The following is a 19,288-nucleotide window of genomic DNA, read 5'->3' on the forward strand; positions in this document are numbered from 1 at the left end:
CATTTATACAAGATGACCGAGTGTTGGCTCGGGTTTGTCCGGCTCTGATCACATCCAGCCTGAGGACGCTGTAGTTATCAAAGCAAAACACAAATCAGCCGACACATTATCGTTTCCTAAACCCAGAGTAAAGCTGTTGAGTTAAATGGCTTTACACGGTTGTGTCAAAAACAGGCCCTGCTTTCATAATGAAGCCATCAGAGAGTCCACATCTGTCTGCTGAGGGTCATCATGAGGGCAAATACATCAGCACTGAAGACATTAGCACATGAGAGAATGAAGCTTAGGAAATGCTTTGTCTTGTCTCAAATGCGGTCATTGGGCTGATTTCACACTTGCCTTCTTTTTCCCCACCAGTGGAGGTTTTACGTGATGCTCAGAATATGGCACTTTGAAGAACCTCTAGTCTGGAAGCTGTGAAGCACTGTGTTTTGTTTTTATTTTTCACCATTGAGTAAAGACTGAGAAGACAAACGGTGTAGACCACGACAGATGTTTACGTTAATTTACAGCAGTGCTCTCCAGTGATTTGTAGCTGATTTACAGCTTATATTTTACTAACATATAAAAACAATCCTTAAATCGACTGTCCACGAGTGTGGACGCTTTGCATGAAATGGATAAAATTGTAATTTCTTTAAAAATAAGAACTTACAAAAGCACCCAGACGGAAGATCTGGAGAAGAATGAACTCCTTCAGGCTGAGTGAATGCAGAGAGCGCTACAGTCATTAAGGATGATGAATGTGACTGAAGGCTTGGTGGGGGTCTGCAGTAATTACTCAATGTTTCACTAAGTATCACCACAGGAAGTACAGCAATAAAGAACAGGAAACTGCACAGGAATGATGTTGATGCTTCATATTAGCCTTCTCCTTCTCCCTCATCGTAAAAATCTGTGCCTTCTTCTGTCAAACATCGTCTTGCTTGAATTGTTTATGACCTCGACAGAAAAACAGATTCATTCACATTTAATTTTGTCAACATTTTGGGAATTTGTTTTAAAATTGTGAAATATTTGAATGGGAAGCCAGCGTGTTCGTGTCAGAAATCGGTATACAAATGTCCACATACAAGGAAGAGCATCGATATAACGATAACCTTCAAGACCACGAAGCTTGTGGCCAGAAAAGTGTAGAAACTACACAGTCTCACACTTTTGCACATTGCAAAATTCACAAGTTGTAGAAAATCCTGCTTCTTCATTTCGAATATTGTCTTTCCCTCTTCGCTTCCCTTTTTCCCTCTTTTTTTATTACTAGCGGTGGACGTTATGTAAATGCATTCCTCTAGCAAACGGATCTGATTAAATGACTCTGGTTGAATTGATTCTATGATAAACAGTCAGGTTAAATGTCTACAGCAGGTATTTGGGTCCCACATAACTGAACATCTTTTACGTTCTTCCCTTTTAAGATTACAAAGTCTCTACTGACCATAAATCTTTTTTTACTAGTACACGGAGGCGCAGCTATAAACCAAGATGAAGGCCGAGTTAGAACTCTCACTGCGTAAATCTTTACAGCTGACCTGTGGAAACACGTCGAAAACCTCCGTTATTCCTCCGCTGTTCCTCACGAAGCTTCATGATTAAATGTTTTACTTTAATAGTATGAAAAATGGCCCTCAGCTGAAAGTGGTTCACCTCGCATTTCCATGCTTGATGGTCCAAATTGAAGGAGCCAAGAAGGCAGGCATGTTTAACAACGACAAGAAAAAAAAAAAAAAAAAAGACATCAGATGTTTTAGAGATAAGGTTTAAGCCTGATTTATACACAAGAAAACTGACCTGAGATGTAGGTCAAGTCTACAGGTTAACTGAATTTATTCTCCTGTAATGTAAACAGCAAAAACATTTAACCTGGACATGTTATCGTAAATGTTTATGCCCGGATTTGACCCACCCTGAACCATGAACATGAGCAGGTGGTTGAGGACAAATGTAGCGATGAATCATGAACACTGTGAAGCACAAAACGTCTTTCACACTCGCATGGGTTACATGAAATCCTGGGAGGTGGTGCAGAGCTTCCAAAAGTTTTTTTTTTTTTAAAAGTTCAGAAATGCGCAAGTGACATCAAGCACTTTTCTTTTAAATACTTCCAACCAATCAGGTCACAAGTTGGGGTGCAAGCGAGAAAAACAAACATTAAGGACAGCTAAAATCTCCAATCCAGACCATAGTTAAATCAGCAGTCCATCTGACGTGCCGGTGGCCCGTAGAACTGAAGGTTTTGTGAAAGCTACATTTATTATGCCTCGCTGCTCTGATCTTCACATACGACCCTGTTGACCTGACGTAAAGCGTGTTCATTAGGCACACTGCTCCCTCACCCTCCCGGGTCACCGTGATGGACCTCCAGCACGGCTTCAACACTGCTGCATTCAGCAAAACAGGAGTGCCATGGAAATCCATCATCCACTACAATCTTCTGATCTAAAAGATGCGAGCGGATTTATGACCTCAGTATAGCTCCGAGCCTTTTCACTACGCCAGAGTAAAAGATATGGTGATGACTGACACGGGTCAAATCGCTAGAGAGAAAAGGGGATTACTATACTCTTGGATCCGATGGAGGAATTCTGATACTTGTCCGGTGACTTAGCCCATAATTACACAGGAGGAGTTCGTAGCCTCGCCTGGGGATGGAGGGGATGGAGGGGGGGGCATTTTTACAGGGATTCAACACACACAAAGCTTTGCAACTAGATATATGATACATATAGGATACTAGATAGATCCTTAAAGGTGTGCAGGCAATCCAGAAGGCCAGTCCTGTATCGACTTAGATTAAGGTTCGTTATAATACAATTTTAGCAAAGTGTCATCTAGCACATTTGAGCACTCCATCCGTATACCTGTTCAGCCTTTATGTATTTTGAAAAGGACAACATAAGTGTCAAGGGTGTTTATGTGGATATTTTATAGGACTCAGAACTCTTTTAATACATCTTCCGCCATTTTAGGGGACTAGCATACGTCACTGTCCAATTATTTATTACACTGCATGCCAACATCTACACGTGAACCTGTGTAATTTGAAGACAAAAAATTTCAGAGCTCAATATTTCTGAATGTAAAATGGCAACGTTTACACTCCCGCTGTGGCAGAAGATCGGAAATTGTTTCTGAAGAGCACATCTGAAGACCTCGTTAACCGCGTGATCGTATCTTTCCGTGTCTGTCTGCAGACTAAATGTAGACCAAGTGCAGCTGTTAATGCGTAAACAGCACTGACGGTCATTACAAATCTAAGGACACGCATTGCTTTCGTTTGCGTGTGAATAGAGACCGGTGTGGTCAGAGCGGCTCTCTTTATCCAATTTCCTCCATTTTAGGGCTCTATAAATAATGGGACGAACTAACATATTTTAAAAATTGGTCATGTTTAGCATTTGATTGCAAGTATTGATGCTCTGCCCAGGTTTATAATAAAACCCTGTTAAGCTCTTACTCGTTCTCTGGCGTTCTGGGATGTAGAACGTTTGTGTGTGGGGGGGGGACAATGTCGGAAACTAAGAAGGCTCTCAGTCACTTACCCAACATTCACACTAGCAAGCAGTATCACTTGTAGTTTGTCATTTGTGGGTGTGGCCTGTCCAGAATTTATTTTTAGCTCCAATGAGAAATGATTTAGCTATCTATCTATCCATGTATACATACATACATACATACATATTATATATTATATATATATATATATATATAAGAGAGAGAGAGAGAGAGAGAGAGAGAGAGAGATAGCGCTGACTAGTTAAACACAAATTAAATACTGCTCCAGTCAGAGTGAAAAATTGTTTTTTTGATGTACTAGTTTTGTTCTCAGATTAGATTAGAAAAGCAAGCTAACTACTAACTCAGCAGAGGCACCGACAATCTCTGCTGCTTCGGGTCAAGCTTTATTTTACTTCGTAATGTCTCTGTACACGTTTAATGAGGGTGTATGTGACAGGATAAGATGAAAGTAAAGTTGTGAGTGGGGAACTGAAGAAACGTCGGACCACAACGTGCCATAAGATTGACCGAGACGATCACCTGGATTCGCTGCACTACACGGTCTACCTAATTTTTTGGATACTAAACTCTGCTCCTGCTCCTTCTTTCCACATGCTACACACTTCTGTCTTAAAAATGACAGCTGTTGGATTGGATTTAGGCGCGACCACTGAAAACCCTCTGGGTTTACCACTTGTTTAGTGATAAATTCCACACAGAGCACAAGGACAAGCAGTTGATGGAGAAACACGGGAGAATATGATCAGGGAAACGTGATTAGCCGAGAGCACGAAGCCAGAAAGACCTTCATCCTTCATGGCGTGCCAACTCCCTACGTCCTTCTTTCCTAGCATTATTATGTGCTAAACCCACATGAATATGTTGGATGTCATCACTTGCTGCCACATGGTACACCATTACAGGTAAGTATGATGGACAGGAATGTGGTAACAACAGTGTATTAGTGCAGAACTCCTGATTGACATCATAACTGGCAGAAAAATGAAAAAAAGAGCTCATGTCGGCTTGTCATCTATTAAGAATTCTTTTCCTATCACTCAAAAAAAAAAGAAGTTTTTTTTTAAAGTGCTCTTCTTGCTGAGAAATGTGCCTCTGGTAAGGACAGTTTTCTCAAACTGAAAAAACACTGAATGAATGAGTAGAGCGTCTGAGTAGAGAAAATATTACCGTACTGCTTCCAGAGACTTTCTATGAAGGCAAATTATGATGTAATCTCTGTGGTTTATGGTCTGGATTAGATCTTTCATCTTAGTTAAGTTAAAATTTCTGTGATGTATGGCATTTTGCTCCTTTTTAGCGGCCACTTAAAAAGATGGATGCGTCATACATCACTTGGAGAATCTGCACATTTGTTGAAAATATGTATAGCCCAAATACCAATGTGAAAACCATTTAAAAACCATTTATCACACCTTCAAATCCATAACATCACCATCAGGTGTTGAAGATTGCGTGCCGGTGATTACAACCTGCTCGGGGAGTGCAGGTGGAACCGGTCTTATTTATACCCCTCTCATATCTAGTGCCTGGTGTTCCCTTTGTTATTGAGGTGTGTGGTGTCATCATGCCAAGATCTAAAGAGTTCTGTAAGGCCTTCAGAAAAAAGGTAGTGTATAAGTATGAGTCTGGCAATGGAGTTAAAAGGATTTTTTTTTTTAATTATTTGAAATACATCATTCCACTGTAAGGAAAATCATATACAAGTGGCGCAGATTTCAAAGCAATTTCCCAGCAATTTCAGCCTGAGAGCAGGCCGTCTGATGCAAAAAGAAGTCTCCAAGAGCCCCAAAATTTCATCCGAGGATCTGCTAGTAAGTCTTGCAGCCGTTGGCTTCAAAGTTCATGCTTCTACAATCAGAAAGAGATGTGACCTGCATGGGAGGCGTGCCAGGAAAAAGCCTTTGCAAAACTACAGTTTGCCAATGAGCAATAGGCAAAGACCAGGCCTTTTGGAGTAATGCGCTCTGATTGAAAAAGCTCATTTTCCTTGTGGTTTTGTTCAAGTATATCAACTTCATTAATAGGCACTGTTTCAAAGATGATCAAAAGTGTGGTTGTCCAAATATATGTCAAAAACCAACAATTTCCATTGGGGTGTACTTATTTTTTCATACGACTTTTATTTTTTGTTTAATATTTTTCCTCGGTCACATTGTTCCCGTCATTTCATGTCACTAAACCCTACAGACGTCTACAGCTCTACAAGAACTGCCACAATGGCCAGCTTGGAGTCTATGAATCTATTAGACCCACCCCACAGGTAACGGTGAACCAATCCCGGTCCACGATCAGGCTGAGTGTCAATCACAGAGCAATATAACCATCACACTATTCATGAGCTAATAGCATCCCAAAGAAGAGAGGGCAAGACCTTATTCAAAGCTTTCCACAATCAGGACAAAACAATAGCAGCGGGTCTTCGACATTGCGGGAAAAAGTCATGTGGAATTGACGTTTCCTTTTACCACTTCAAATGTGTGGATGGACATTTTGGAGGCAGGGGGTCGACCACATGCAGGACCAGTAGAATGGATGTAACTGAAGTGCTGTTAAGACCAAACAAAGAACCGAAAAGAAAAGAGGAAAGGGCTTAACAAGCCAATCCTTGACTCATGGCAGAGACAGGGCATTGCTCTCAGAAAAAAGTCCAATTATCGATCGACTCAAGTGGAGGCAAGTAGAGTTGTCCTATCACCAGATTATTTACAGAAAGTGTTTGTAATTATCCTGATGATCAGATTATTACCAAAATCAGAATTTATTCACATTAACACACTTAAACTGCGGATAAACATGCTTCATGGTACACTTTTGCAGTGTGTCTGTGTGTAGTCAACAGACAAGCAAAAGATTAAATTGGCCCTATTCTGATGGGATTAATGTACATGGTGCACTCAATCAAAATCAGATCAAGACCGGCAATCTCAACCAAAAAATCATTTTATGATGCGCGACAGGAAAATTTGGTTTAAATTCATATCATCCGGTGTCCATGCCGTTATATTTCAGCGTTCATACATAAATCGTACAAAATGTGACTGGTTCGGAGTTGCATCGTTCTGTCAATCCAGCTCATAAAACTCCTTTCCTGAAATGATCCCGAATTGTTCTAAATTCTGTTTTAATACGATGGGACGGTTACCATGTATAATGGAGGGGGAAGAAGTGGTGTCAGGAATTTCCTGTCGTGTGGATATCACAAAAAGCAACAGCCTCTTCCATTCCTAACACTGCCGGCTTCTGTTCCTTATTTGCAGGAGATAAAATTCTTGGCCTTCAACGGCTTGAGACCGACATCAGACAGGAGGAAACTCAAATTCAGTCATTAAGGAAGCACAACGAAGGAAGGAAGGAAGGATGTGCCAAGATACCGAGACTGAAAGGTAGGAGCTTGTGACTGTCCAATAACAGTTAACAGACAAAACATTCTTTGTGAAGTCTACACTGATAACCAAACTGGGCCTGTAGCCCGACGTGTGACATACGTTGAGCGGGATATAAACATGAACTGTATTTACTCACCATACTGACAGCTCGGGCCGTGGAAACCGGCCGGGCAATCGCAGAGCTGCGAGGATCCTTCTCTGCACCGGCCTCCATTAAAACAGACTCCATAGCTGCAGACAGCTACCACAAAGAAAGAGACACAGATATCCAAGATGAGAAAATCCAGACACATGACGTAACCATGCAAAAATAAAATAAAATAAAATAAAATAAATGGCCATGTGTAAATCTATACTATCTTACAATCAGCTGAGCATTAGTTATTGTAATTAATACTTGCAGAATGTTTGGTACATATACTGCATTGTAAGTGGAAAACTGTATTTGTACAGACAATATTATATATGTATAATTATATGTAACGATAACATGTAACGATATTTAACATTATACTGATGTTTTAACACTTTAATGGCCGAATCAAGATCTTATGTAAATTTAGAAGATTCTAATCCTACAGAACCCAACACATTACCAATAGAGACCCAAACGGACCATTATAAGCATTAGAATTTCTGTAAGGGTTTCTATTGTTGTTTTTTTCAGCAGCAATTTTTAGAGCAGCACAAATGAGGGTTCAGTGTGTGCAAACTAGTTCATTTTCAATATGAAAGTTCATAACTTTCATAAAATTTCAAGTGTGGATGAAGGATGGATTTTAAAACTAAATGCATGTTGTTATTCATTTAAATGTGTCTTCGGTGTTTCAAGTCAAAAGGTAATAAAGTTAATAGGGTCCTGAGAAAACGAGTCCTGATGACACAAAACCTTTGGAAATTTTTACTTAATGTGTGTTAATAGAATATTTAACTGGGGAACCTGAGACCCTGGGAACATAGGAATGCCCACCCCTACCCCCCATTTTTAGGCTATTACCTTTTCCAAGTAGCTTGCTAGCTAACTTTACTAACTAGGGTTTTGTGCTTGCTTGCTAGCTAGCTAGCTAGCTATGTTAGCATTAACTCATCGGTTAGCCTTGATTATACCCTAGATACAGGATATAACTAAGTTCATGATCAGGGTGAACATCCGGTTTTCTTTTTATGGAAATCTGGTTATAATTTGTATTTAAAAAACATAATCTTGTAGCTAGAGGGTATCTAGCTAGCAAACATTAGTTCGCAAGGTTAGCAGTTGTCCTGTCAGGTCTTCTGAATAGGTTGCTTCACCTACCCTGTTTTGCTGATATTATTAGATATTTAGTGTTTTATTAAAAGTTAGGAGGAAAAATTATGTAAAACTATAATATGAAAAAAACAACAACAGTGAAATAGTGGAAACAGGAGCATCCTTTGCTGATTCAGGACTTCGTTATACCACATCGGCTGGTAAACTGAACTGTAAAACATATCTAAAGTATTTTATTGTAGTTTTTTTTTCCACAGTCTGTCTTATTTCTTCCACCCAAACCTTGTTTCTGTAACACAATTTCATCAATACAGTATGTCTGTATCTAATATAAGTCAGCCTCAGAAATGTCAAAATATTTAATTATCCAAATATTCACAATATTAGACCCAAGCACTTTTCTTTACAGATGATCCATAGCAAAGCTTTGGTCATTTGCTTTGAAAAAAAAAATCCTAATGTTATGTTCTGTGCATGTCTTTCATGTGGTGTATTCCAGGGTTTACACAGAGACCGAACAAGCCGTGTCATGCTCAGACACTTAATCCCCTGAAACGCATTTGGGACTTTTCAAACATTTTCTGCCTTTCATTATTTATACGGCCCAAATAAACTTCAGCTACTGGATCACAGCTGAGCATTTCCTTCACTATTTACTGTTTCACTGACTTTTTTTGTTTGTTGGTAAAACACCACAGAGATCGTTGGCTCCTCCAAGTAGTGAGATGAGGAGAACAGGGGCTGAATGTGTTTTCAATCAGCAAGAATTACAGCCACCAGACACTCTAAATCCCTCCGAGCTAGGAGTTCTTTCGTTCTCTTTAAGTTGTGTGTGTGTGTGTGTGTGTGTGTGTGTGTGTTTGTGTGTGTGTGTGTTTGTGTGTGTACTACTGGGAATCCACAAATCCATAAACGAATGCTAGATAATCCATCAGGTATTCTGTTCCTCATGGGTGCCTCTTGGGCAAAGTACAGACCACCAGATGTCACATTCCATAAACGCCCATCACTCAAAACTAATGACCCCCTTATCTTTTAGCTTGCATGTGTGTCTGTTAAACTGGTGCCAGGTGTGTATGTATGTCTATATGCATGTGTGTAGTCGTGTCTGAATGTGATGTATGCTCTTCGTCTGCTCTGGGGCTTCCACATCAGACTGAGACCTGATGATTGTGCTGCAGATAAACATTAAGGCTGAGCTGATGATAGTTTTTTGGTGGTATTCCAATCCACTTAAAAATAATTACTTAAATGTACGTTAAGGCAGAGAACACAGAATAACTTTACAGTAGACCTTTGGACTTCATTTAAGCTACATAATTAGACCCATAATGGGAAAATGATGGTTCATTAACATTTACATCGAACAGTGAACCCTCAGTTGAAGATCAAGTCCTGCAAACTCTTGCTTTATTCATAAATGGCTGGCCGTGAGTATTGAGCATTGAGTCTCGGGACACTTTTCTTTTTTCAATCTTATTTTCTCCCAATTTGATTACTAACAGTTTTGCTAATTCTCATAACAGCCACCATCCTAGGAGGGCAAACACAAACACATTTCCTCATTCAGCATGATTAATAAAAAAACAACAACCTGAACATCGTTTGAGGAGAGTGCTAACTGCTCTCTTTCTTATAATCTAACTTATAGATGAGCACGATTAGCTACTGTCACTTTCAGTGACAGCCAGTTATGCTCTCTTGGACTCCTGCCAAAAAGGTGATACCTCTCCAGAGCCCTTTTAAATGGGTGGCAACAATAGCATCATTTGTACCTGTGTCTCCAATTCGATAGGACATCACCCTCAGCGGTGTGTCTTTAAGAAGTGATCCAATCCTTCCTTTAGTGAGAATCGATCAGAAACAGGAAGCATACACCTCCCTACCTAGTTCCACTGAAGGAAGAATGGAAAAGATGAAGCTTGTCCATCTCTCCAGACACACGAGTTGGGAAACTGAAGAGTTTCTGCTAGATGACTGACATCCTCGTGCTCGCTTTCCCAAGAATAATCTTCACTACTTGTATGCATGAGAGACTGAGCGAGGCATGTGGTTGCCTTCTCTCTCAGTTTTTTTCGTCAAAGACACCTTGATTAAGGAGTGCAAGACGAACATGTTGACTTCTAGGAATCCTGTTAAGGTGTGGTCAAATTTTTCAAACTGAAACCAGCAGATCCAAGTACAAAAATCATGACTTCATTACAGTTACCAGAGCCCCGGGTCATCAAATGTGATGCAGTTTTATCAAATTGTACTTATGTCTCAAGATAATTACATTCACAGAGAGAAAAAACATCTTAGAGCTTTTGTTCCAAACAGGTACAATTACAGAGCATTTTAAATTATACCACTTTGGAGAGAAGTTGAATAAACCCTCTGCCTAGCTACAAAGTACAGTCGTTGAAAAATGCAGAACGGGAAAATCCTGGAGGGGGAAAAAAAGGCCATTCCTGTGTGAATGCACTCAAAAGCAGCCAATAGACCCTGAAACAATGGGTCATGAAAATGTCATGTCTGAAACAGAGAGAAATCAACAGTTGTGTGGCCTTTGTGATCGCTCGCATCGTTGCGCATAAGTAAATGGCGTCTGCGGACCTTCGGACCACCCACTGACACCTCTCAGAATGTCCCGTAAAACCTCCTGAGATCCACGTGGACGTCCGTTCAGCACTGGATTTAATCCGCTGCTGAAAAGAAAGACAAACGAACGCGACGCTGTAGAACGAGGAGCACCTGAACTGTTCTCTCATTAGAATAAATTGAAAGTATGTTCCGAAATCCACTTCTGATTTCCCAGGTCGCGTTACTCTATGTCTCCATTGTGCAGAAAGACATTCTGGAAGGACGAAAAGAAAAGGAAAGCTAAGGAAGTCTTCCAAAGCATCCTCATGGTTAAGAGCACTTACACGAGACAACGAGTCAACTTGAGAAACAGAAAAACAAGTGTTCTGTATGTGCGCTAGGGAAAAAGCCCATTAGTGCGGCTTTTTTTTCCCATTTATTTCCTGTACTTAATGAAGAACGGGTTTTGTTAAGGGTCTCAAACTGGAGGTTAACGTCTTCCCACTTGGTGTTTGACTTTGCACAAGGGGTTCCTGCTAATCCTGTGTAAAGCTACATCTTACATCTGGCTCAGGCGTTGATATTTAATTGAACGGAGCACGCTGATTTTAAAGAAGAGAGGAACATTTCAAAGAGAGAAAGAAAAAATGTTTGATATGTCCTCTCTTGATTGTCCAAACACTTTTGCCACTCGAGCACCAGCCAAATAATGACACAGTCATTAGACTAATTACCTTAGCCTGGCTTTTGTAACAGTATGGTGGAGACAGCGTAACAGTTACACCCTGTCTTTATCCCGGACACTCTTTAATTCCCCGGTGTGTGAAAGCAGAACCCCGGAGAAAACCTTTCATTCAGCAGCCTCGATTTCCAAATCTGTGGTTTTGCTCCAAAATGTTAAAGTTACGAGTAGTAGGATTGAATCAGATGCATCTTGAGCTCTTCAGGCAGGGGTGATGCATGTGAGCCTCCATCTTTTTCACCCTGCTGTTTTCTCCTGTGAGTTGTCAAGGCCTTGAGTTACAAAGAAAAAGCTCAACATCCTCCAGTAGAACCACTTAAGAGAAGCAGATGCTGCCATGGAAAGAGCCTCACAGAGGAACGTGTGTCGACAAACTTTTTTGGTGTGTTTCAAAACACACTGGGTGAAGCGTTGGGTTTGGTTTTGGCCGGGATAACGAGCGGTATAACCTTCACCAGCATACAAAGAGGCCTTTGAGGGTGGTGTTAGATCCAGTAACATGACCTGTAGCTGGGGAATTGTCTGCAGAAAACTTGTGTGTTTATCTAAAGGTCTTTGCCCTGAGCAGTGCCATGAATCTAGCTCAGGAACCTTGCTCTGTTTACACCACACTTACCCTGCTACTACTGTACAACCATAATGGAATGTATCTCTATGAGTCAACCTGTTCTGGTAGAAACATTTTTATTGGGGAGTAGTGTAGATTAAAAGAAGATTTATTTCTGTTTTACTGGTCAGTTTCCACTTTTCTTCTTCTGAGCTCAGCACTGCAGCCAAAAAAAAGCCAGGTTTCAAGATGACAAGGCCATTCTTTATTACATTTTTTTTTCTGACCGAGTTATGCGTGTTATTTCAGCTCAAAGACATCTTATCAAAGAGCTCGAGTTAGTCCAGCCCATTAGACACAAGGCCTAAAAGACCGACGTTAAAAAACTGACGCTGAAAAATCTGATAGAACGTATGGTTAAGCTCTCATTAAATGTTTTTCTGCTGATGCTATATTTCAAATTTGCCTTTCCTTGCTCACTCTCCGAGCTGCAACATGATTGGTCAGGAGGTACAAAGCACTTGGCATTATTCTGCAAAGACATTGAACCTGAATTCACACTAGCAGGTGACAAGTCGCTTGTGTTGCTGGTTAGACTCTCGTGGCGTGTAGCGAGTGATACTGCTGACGCTTGTGGGCGTGGCCTGTCCACTTTTTTTCTTTTTAGTTCCAATGAGAATGGTAGTAGCTATGTATATACAGTATATAGCTTCTAAAGCTATCCAGTTAAACACAATTGAACTTACGCACTGATCAGTGTGAGATTTGGTTGCTTGCTTTACATGTTATCTGCTCGGCTTCGTACTAGCTTCATTCTCAGATTACATTAGCAAAGCATGTCAGCTGTACTAGGCACCAAATCTGATCTCTGTCACTTCCTTCCAAGTTTTATTTTACTTTGTAAAGCTTCTATACACATTTAATGCGAGGTCATATACGAGACAATAAGATGAAAGCACAATTATCTTCCAAACATTAAATGGGAACTAAAGTTGTGAGCAGGGAACTGGAGAAACGTTGTACAACGTGCGCCACAGGATTGGTCCAAAGAATAAGTCGAGCAAACCGTTCGGATCTGCCGTCATGCCTCATCATCACTGATTCATGTATAACTGAAGAAAAAAAATCTTGATTAAAATGTCACTTGTTGAAATCTCAGCTCTGTGTCAGGGATGTACATGAGAAATTAACGGCTGCATGTCGCTTTGGTGATTAATAGTGTGAACATACGGTAAAACATGCACTGATGGTTAAAAAAAAAAAAAAAAAAAAAAAACAGAAAAATATGCTTAGTGTGAATGCAGCCTAAGGTAAGGTAGACACTAAATTCCACACTGGAGCAATCATATATCGTAAATATGCATCATACTATGAACACAATACCAAAATAATGCAGTACTTACGGTACAGACATCCAGCTTCCCCGTTGAGCTGAGACCATCCCGGGCAGCACTTGTGTAACGTCTCATAATTCTGTCGATACACCTGTCTGTATGCAGTGTAATACACCGTCCTGCAACAAAACACACCAATCCTTTATTACATTCCAACTTCATCACCTCAAAACAACCACTTTATTCAGTCCCACGCTAATAATGACCTGCTACAGAGACATGTTTTGACTCAGTCAGCACCTCCTTTCAGTGCTTTGCCGATGGCAACAATGATGTTGATGATCACGATGATCGTCACGGTGTGTAAGTGTAAAGAAAACCTCAGCACTCGCATCTCACCACTCTGCGGTTAGACGGCGAGTGAGAGACCTGGACCGTGACTAATGTTTAGGGATAAACTTCAATGCGCGAAGCACAAACAGTGTGTAATTTGTGAAGAGTCTTCCACCCTTTCATGTTTCTTTCTCAAAGCACAAGAGAGACCCAGGCTCCGTGTTAAAGCCACGACACCGGGCCCTGTAGTTTGAGGCTCTCTCCGGCTCAGTCACACCACGCTCACGGCTCTCTGTTTATGAGCTCTAATTGCAGGCTTGGTGGCTTTTTAAGAGCAGGGCTCAGCTCACTAGCATCTACACAGAGAAAGCAAAGTCAAAGCTCCAGCCACGTAGGAATGCCAGGACGTCGCAGAGATGCCTGTCAAATTGCACCTTTCTGGAAGAGCATGGTGACACCTTGCAGTTTGGGGTCATTAAAGAAAACCCACCAGTTAGAGAACAAAAAGACAAGCGAATGAAAGAGAAGAATCCTGATGTTTTTCTCTCTCATTAGGTTAAAATGCCCACCGTTTTAAAACTTCAAAGGTAATGTTTGCTTCATTTAATTTCTTTAAATAAAAAAACACTTAAATCATTTTATAAATCAGATTTCTGTTTAAAAAAAAAGGAATAAGGTACAGAAGGTCATTAAATAGTAAAAAATAAAGCAAAAAATAAGTGATTTTATTAATTAGACTTGTCTATCAAATGGTTTTGTGTCCGTTTCCAAAAATATTGTTTATACAGTAAGTAACCGAAATAAAAGTTAAGATAGTAGTGTGTGTATTTTTAAAAAGATCTCTTCACAAATGAAAAAGCTTAAAGGAGATATCAAGAAGCTTCAATGGGCCAAAGCTGGATGTTAATCCTGGATCAAAATGGCACACAGAGCTCAGCTTATGTGTAAACTGTGTAAACAGAATGGAATTTGTGGAATTTACGAATTCAGTAAAAGTAGTTAAGTATAAGACAGTTTTCACATCATAATGTCATTCAGTCCTTTAAAAAGCCAGATGTTTGTCAGTTTGTGAGGATGAAAAAATGTGACCAGGTTTCACTGAGTCAATGACTGGATAGGGTTGGTTACCACTGCCTCAAGGGATGGATTGATGGAAGGATGGAGATCTGGATGGATTGATGGATGATGGATGGATGGATGGATGGATGGAGATTTGGACTGATAGATGGAGATTTGGATTGATGGATGGAGATTTGGATTGATGGATGGAGATTTGGATTGATGGATGATGGGTGGAGATTTTTAAGTACTGTATGCATCTAAATAAATTGATAAATGTAGAGTTGGATGAAAAGACTGATAGAAATCTTGATGGATGCATTGATGAATGGATCAATTAATAAACTGATGGATGTTATGAATGGGAGGACCCCACCTTCTCTCATAGCCCATGCACCACAGTTGTCCTTCACATCCTTGCTTCCACACTTTAACCATTCGGGTGAAAGCCTGCACACAGGGCTGCATGTGAGCCACCAGCTTCACCTCGCGTTCTGTACACACGTTAGGCCTGCAGAGTACACGTGAACAGACAATGAGTCAGAGACATCGTGACCTAATGAGTCATAACATGTGTTTGTGCGTGTCTGTGTTGAACTTTGAATTCTGCACCTGGTATCTGATTCAAAAGTGGTTCCTAATCCACCAATACAAATGAACGCCAAATATCCAACGTTTAGTTTAACTGAAATGTCTAATACTTCTAATCTCACAACAATTACACAATCACATCAGGAAAAAAAGCACTATATTATATGTCCTTCTATAAAACATTTTTTAAAGCCCAATTTTGGTTCAATCTCCAGCATAAATTCACAGATTCACTTCAACAGTTCATGACCAGGTTCAGTGAGTGCACAAAAGCAGGAAAATCATCAAACTATGCAGAACATGCACCTGATTTACACACAAAGTCCCACTTTTACCAAATGCAAATTCATGCCTTCATTCACACAGCAAAATCCCCTTGGATTATAATATAATTTACTGTGAGCATGGCATAGATTCCAATATTTTCTTGATGCTGAAAATGACTTTGTATGAAAATATTTGAAATCTTTTAACAGTTTGTATCGATAGCAGCTTAAAAATATCAGAAAAATCTAAATGTCAGTTCCTGAGCAGACTTTTACTTAATTAAGTCCTTAGCTTTTATTGTTTAGTAATCATCAACCATGTGAAGATGACATTTGAAGAAGAAAAAACACAAACTATAACAAAACTTTTACTATTTGTTTACCTACACTTACGTCTAAAAAGACTGCACTTGGTTCTTTGCTTATAGAAATATTGAGCGGTAGGCTGTTTGTTGTACACGCTTAATAATAAAAGTTCTTTAATGGCTCTTCACAGCACCATAGGTTCTGCAAAGAACCTTCTTGTCATGAAACATTTTTCATTGTAGAGGGTTCTTGAGTTGAGCGATACGGTTCTCTGGAGATTAAAAGAAGTTCTTTGTTTCATTATCAGGTTCTTCAGAGCAGTGAATCATCCCTTTAACAGGTTAAAGTGAACCCTATTAGGACAGGAAGAGGTTGTCCAGGCATCACTCTTAAGAACCTTACTTTGGTTCCTTACAGCACTAACTAAGCATAACTAGCTATAACATGGTTCCTTGTGGCACAGCTGTGAAGAACCATTTCTGGGTTCCTTAAAGCACAGGTAAATACATGGTTGTCTAAAGAACTTGAGAGTAAAAGGTTCTTAGGCACATTAATATGCATAAATATTATATTTAATCATATTCACCAGCATATTATAAATTATACACTAAAGGAGAAACAAATGTTCTTAACTGCAAAACAGTTGAATTCTAACATCATATTATGCACACATGCACAAAAACCCCAAACAACAGCAAAGAATAAAACGACAAAGTAAACTCTAAAACTTTAAACTAATTTCTTCCAGCATGCAATCACATCACTGCATAATTAAAGTCACGTGATCGCTTCAGCTAGTGATTAGTGATTGTTTAAAATCAATTATTATCTATTATTATCGATCACAACACTGTCACAGGTTAGTGCTGCTCCAGATCCCACCCTGAAGTGCAGACACTGAACCCTAGATCCTGATGATGCTCAGATTCATCACTCACATGTATGGCATTAGATCTGATCCACGCGATGTGGCGTGAATTCCGCTTATTAACAGCATCAGAAAAGGAGTTAGTGTCAGATCCATCCTCTTAGGACGAAGGTAAGGTCCACATGAACCTCTGACCGACTGCATCGTGTAGCTGAGCGAGTAGGAGACACAAAACCCGTTTAAGAGAGCGAAGAAGCCGAGTCCATGCTGGAAGCAATTCGAGTCGCGTCTTAGGACTGCAGGAAACCAAACAAGCTGACACGGGGCAGGGCAGGACAAACACACATAAACCCCAGACACATGAGCCCACCTATCCTAGAAAGAACACAATTCACTTTACTGAATCGATTCTTTTAAGTGAATCAAACTACCCGACTGTTAATTTATTTGATTCACGATAATGCACGAGTGTTAATAACCTCAGACCATATGTACAACAGTGTTTGTATATTATTCACCTTTATAAATCTATTTAGTAGTGAAATCTCTACAAGTCAATAGACGACACATGAGACGGTTTTGGAAACCGTTAAACACATTGGTATTATTATATTTTGTTATATTTGCTAATGCTCAGGGGTTTTCATCGGCAGGAGAAACACAAATCCATTTCCCAACTTTCATATTTACTCCACGTGCTTTTGTGGAGCTGGGAACGGAAGTGGAGTGGACTTTAAGTTCCCTCTAAACCGCTCACTACACATACAGGAGTCTGGACTCTTAATATTTAGGGGGGAAACTGTATTAATTTTTATGTGATGTTTAGTTTTAAGTAAAGAAAACTGGAGGTAAATCATTTGTGTCAGAGAGAGTTTGAGTTGAGTTTGAAAGAAACATCCACTACATGTGTTATACTGTACATAAGAGGTTAGAGATGATGTGGAGAGGAGATTAATCCGGCATTAAACATTCATGTCAAGTCCAGTCAGCCTTCTGCTCTTTTCTCAAACTGAAACAGGTCTGAGCTCCTGCTCCGCTCACACACTGCCACCTACTGGCCATTCCACCCTTCAGCGTTCAGAAGCTACACTGGATATAAAACTTCAGAATTCTGAAGCTACACCGTCACGCTGGTTACTATGGCAGCAAAGAACGCAATGGAATGGAAAGGAAAGGTATAAATAGCGGAGGGTCTCTGTATCTCTGCACATTTTGTTCTGCTACACAGTGAGAAACTTTAATCGGCATGATAAACTACCAGAAAGTTCTGCTGGTCGCTGGAGCCTGTGCTGGCGTCGTTGCGCTGGCCTACTTGGGACTCCCGCGTTTATTTGGGAAGAGGACTGGAAAGGGGGACTTGGAATCTGATCAGACCCCTGAGGAGGTCGGGAGCGAGATGTTCCGCTCTCCTGCAGATGTCCCTCCTGAACACTGCACTTTGGTTTTGGAAGCGACTGTGGCCCCGCGCACTCTGCGCGCGACACCAGAGACCCCTGAAACCACGTCCATGGAGGTGGAGGAGATGGACACCAAGAGAGAGGAACTGGTAACGCCTACCCATGCGGCTTCTCGTCGCATCGCCATACTCTGAGTCGAGACCGTACGCACTGAGCCCCGGCACCTGAGCTTCAATTTCGACCCAGAAGATTGCCCTGCATGTAGGAGTAATGGCATCGTCCCTCCCTCCATCCCAGCAGGGTGTTTCCAGTCCTAGCTAGCTAACCTGGACTCCTGAGTGCAGTGAGTTATGCTGCCCTGTGATGCTGATTGAGCACCAGATCATTCATAGACAGATAGATAGATAGATGGATAGATAATAAATAAATAAATACAAATTTTCTCCTCAACTGTTGGAACTTGTGAATCTTCTTTAAAAAAAAAAAAAAAAAAAAAAAAAGTTTTTTCTCCCCAAACATGCCACTTGAAAGAAAAACTGCAAAAACACCTTTCTAAAATGTACTTAGGGTTGGGGTTAATAAAAGAATAAAAACAATAGGGTTAATAAAAAAGAAAAACACACATTCCTCTCCAAAAGTATCTTTCATTTTCACTGTACACTGAAGACATTTGTGTTTGAGGTCAAAAGCTGGATATGAGACAATAGATAAGAATTTCAGCTTTAATTTCCTCATATTTACATCTAGATGTGTTAATCAACTTAGAATATGGCACCGTTGCTTTGCAGACCGTGGTCAATTTTAGGTGAGCAAAAGTATAGGAACAGATAAGTCTTGAAGTAAATGAAAGTAAATAACACTTAATATTTTGGGTAATTGTCCTGCTGCATGAACTATTAATGATGACCTGAAGTGTTAAAAAATGTCAAATATATTTATAAATGTCCTTTATGAATGTCAATTATAGTGGACACCAAGACCATCTTTATGAACTTAATGACGCCATTTCTATACACACACACACACACACACACACACACACACACACACACACACACACACACACACACGCTTTTCACTACAACCAGTGATAAATCGTCAGTGACAAATAAAATTTATCAGTGAGGCTTCA

The 19,288-nt window shown here is 40.2% G+C and overlaps 1 protein-coding gene across 2 annotated transcripts in view; it reads right to left on the bottom strand.

The window, feature by feature from the left end:
• The window catches only part of megf6b (multiple EGF-like-domains 6b), a 54,039-nt gene extending 36,930 nt beyond the window's left edge, over nt 1-17,109 (bottom strand). For both annotated transcript variants that reach the window (XR_008393147.1, XM_053673938.1), the window contains exons 1-4: nt 16,830-17,109; nt 15,105-15,239; nt 13,406-13,515; nt 7,039-7,143 (exon numbers count right to left, since the gene is read on the bottom strand). Coding sequence is in view for 1 of the 2 variants with exons in the window: in XM_053673938.1 (XP_053529913.1) it covers nt 7,039-7,143; nt 13,406-13,515; nt 15,105-15,239; nt 16,830-16,963 (484 nt within the window). In the remaining variant the exon portion in view is untranslated. The remainder of the gene's footprint in view (nt 1-7,038; nt 7,144-13,405; nt 13,516-15,104; nt 15,240-16,829) is intronic.
• Nucleotides 17,110-19,288: the final 2,179 nt, after the last annotated feature.

This window comes from Ictalurus punctatus, chromosome 21, assembly GCF_001660625.3.
Source record: "Ictalurus punctatus breed USDA103 chromosome 21, Coco_2.0, whole genome shotgun sequence".
In the NCBI taxonomy this organism is placed as follows: Eukaryota; Metazoa; Chordata; class Actinopteri; order Siluriformes; family Ictaluridae; genus Ictalurus; species Ictalurus punctatus.